Source organism: Malurus melanocephalus, unplaced genomic scaffold (assembly GCF_030028575.1).
Source record: "Malurus melanocephalus ecotype Western Australia unplaced genomic scaffold, MMel_1.1 scaffold_1488, whole genome shotgun sequence".
Taxonomy (NCBI): domain Eukaryota; kingdom Metazoa; phylum Chordata; class Aves; order Passeriformes; family Maluridae; genus Malurus; species Malurus melanocephalus.
The window spans coordinates 2284-5310 of record NW_026624720.1 but is presented as its reverse complement, the minus strand read 5'-3'; the positions used below and the strand labels follow the sequence as shown (position 1 = coordinate 5310).

General features: G+C 61.3%; 1 protein-coding gene across 1 annotated transcript in view; it reads left to right on the top strand.

Annotated features, from left to right (window-relative positions):
* The window catches only part of BICRA (BRD4 interacting chromatin remodeling complex associated protein), a gene marked incomplete at its 3' end in the record, with an annotated part of 13021 nt that overhangs the window by 9406 nt on the left and 588 nt on the right, over positions 1–3027 (top strand). The window contains exon 2 of the mRNA XM_057388007.1: positions 1619–3025. Coding sequence (XP_057243990.1) covers positions 1619–3025 — 1407 coding nt within the window. The remainder of the gene's footprint in view (positions 1–1618; positions 3026–3027) is intronic.

Here is a 3027-nt window from a genome sequence, read left to right as displayed (position 1 = left end):
CAGTTCCTCCCAGTTTCTCAGGACTCCCCGCAGGTGCAGGCAAAAAAATGCGAAATAAATTCGGAATGAGAGCCCCAAAATTCCCTTTTTTCCCTCCTTTTCCCCCCAAAGCATGGGATACTCTGCATGGATAACCAGCATGAAATTATTTTTTATTCCTTTTATTTTTCCCCTTATTTTTCCCTATTTTCCCCTTAATTTCCCTTCGTTTGGGGTCGGTTTTTCTTATTTCCCGTTCAAAATCCCCGTTTTTCGTTTTTCTCCCCATTTTTTTCCCCGTGGATTCCCCTTTCCCCGCAGATCCTCCTCAGCGTTTTCTGTTATTTCCCCATTTTTCCCTCTATTTCCCCCAAATCCTCTTTGTTCTTCCGAGTTTGGGATTTCGGGGTGGGAAAAGCACGGGAATTGTGGGATTTTGGTGCCGGAAAGCCCAAAAACGTTGAGTTCCGGGAGTTCTGTTGAGTTCCGGGAGTTCTGTCGGATCCCGTTGAGTTGCTTGGGATCTGTTGGGTCCCATTGGATCCCATTGGGTTCCTTTGGGTTCCTTTGGGTTCTGTTGGGTTCCTTTGGGTTCCTTTGGGTTCCGTTGGGTTTTTTTGGGTTCCATTGGGTTCCTTTGGGTTCCATTGGGCTCCATTGGGTCCCGTTGGGTTCCATTGGGTTCCATTGGGTCCCGTTGGATCCCGTTGGGTTCCTTTGGGTTCCTTTGGGTTCCGTTGGGTTCCATTGGGTTCTTTTGGGTTTCTTTGGGTTCTTCTGGATCCCATTGAGCTCTTTTGGGTTCTTCTGGATCCCATTGAGCTCCTTTGGGTTCTTTTGGGTTCCTTTGAGTTCCTCCGGATCCCATTAACTCCCATTGGGTTCCGTTGGGTTCCTTTGGGTTCCCTTGGATCCCATTGGATCCCATTGGGTTCTGTTGGGTTCCTTTGGGTTCCCTTGGATCCCATTGACTCCCATTGGATCTGATTGGGTTCTGTTGGATCCCATTGGGTTCCTTGGGGTTCCATTGGGTCCTGTTGTGTTCCATTGAGTCTCATTGAGTCCTATTGGGTTCTTTTGGGTTCTGTTGAGTCCTGTTGGGTTCCTTTGGGTTCTTTTGGGTTCCACTGAGTCCCACCAGGTTCCGCTGGATCCTATTGGGCTCCCATTGGGTTCTACCAGATCCCATTGACTTCCATTGGATCCCATTGGGTTCCATTGGATCCCATTGACTCCCACTTGGGTTCCATTGGATCCCATTGAGTCCTACTGGGTTCTGTTGGATCCCATTGACTCCCATTGGATCCCATTGACTCCCATTGGTTTCCACTGGATCCCGTTGACTTCCGCCGGGTTCTGTTGTGTTCTTTTGCGTTTCACTGGATCCCATTGACTCCCACTTGGGTTCTGTTGGATCCCATTGACTCCCATTGGTTTCCACCAGATCCCATTGACTCCCATTGGTTTCCATTGGATCCCATTGACCCCCATTGGATCCCATTGACTCCCATAGAGTTCCATTGGGTTCTTTTGGGTCCCATTGACTCCCCGCGGGTTCCGCTGTGCTCTGTGGGGTCCCCGTTCCCCTCCCTCACCCCCCTGCCCCGCTCTGACTCCGCCCCCGTTGCCGTTGCCGCAGCTCCACGGGCAGGAGGCTCCCGGGAACCCTCTGAGCTCGGAGCCCAGCCAGCCGCCGGCCAGCGTGGACCTGGACTTCCTGGAGGATGACATCCTGGGCTCCCCGGGCGGCGCGGGCGCGGGCGCCGAGCAGCCGTGCGACATCCTGCAGCAGAGCCTGCAGGAGGCCAACATCACCGAGCAGACGCTGGAGGCCGAGGCCGAGCTGGACCTGGGCTCGTTCCAGCTGCCGGCGCTGCAGCCCGTGGTGCAGGCGGCCGAGGGCGCGGCGCAGATCTTCCCGGGCGGCGCCGATCTGCTGGGGCTGCAGCCGCCGGCCGTGCTGGCGCCCCAGGCCCTGGTGCAGCCGCCGGACGTGGTCAACAAAGCCATCAGCGTGCAGCCCTTCCTGCAGCAGGTGGGGCTGGGCAACGTCACCATCCAGCCGCTGCCCAACCTGCCCGGGCTCCCCAACGGCAGCCCCGGCGGCGCGCTGGGGCTCGGCCCCATCCAGGTGGTGGGCCAGCAGGTGATGGCCATCAACCAGCCGGCCGCGCCGCAGCTGCTGGCCACCAAACCSGCGCCCGTGGCTACCGTGGGGGGGTACATCGCCCAGCCCGAGACCGCCACCGCGTCGCAGAGTGCCGGGCTGGTGATCCAGAAGAGCCTCCCGGCCGTGGCCACCACCACGCTCAACGGCAGCTCGGTGTTCGGCGGCGTTTCGGCCGCCTCGGCGCAGCCGCTGACCGTCACCTCGGGGCTGGGCGGCTCGCTGGTGCCCGCGCCCAACGTCATCATCCACCGCACGCCCACGCCCATCCAGCCCAAGCCGGCCGGGGTGCTGCAGCAGAAACTCTACCAGATCACGCCCAAACCCTTCGGCGCCGGCGGGACCCTGGCGCTGCCCRGCGAGGCTCCGGCCAAGGCTCAGCAAAACCTGACCTTCATGGCCGGCAAAGCCGCGCCCAACGTGGTGCTGCAGGGCTTCCCCCCGAACGTCTTCAAACCGCCGCCGCCGCAGCCGCCGGCGCTGGGCAARTCCATGAGCGTGCACGTGCTGAACCAGGGCGGCTCCATCGTCATCCCGGCGCAGCCTTTCCAGGGCCAGAACCAGTTCCTGCTGCCCGGCCAGCTGGCCGGAGCCTCGGCCGTGCCGCTGCCGCAGCCGCTGTCGGCGCTGCCGGCCAACGTGGGCGGTCAGCTGCTGCCCGGCGCGGGCCAGGCGCACATCATCGCCGGCCAGAGCGGCGGCGCCCAGCTCCTGACCAACCCCGCGCTGCCGGCGCAGCTGCTCAACCAGAACCTGGCGGGCCAGCTCAACCTGGGCCCGGTGCTGGCGTCGCCCGGCGCGGCGGGCACGGCGCACATCCTGTCGGCGCCCATCCAGCTGCAGCCGGGCCAGGTGGCGCCGCCCGCGCTCTTCCAGATGCC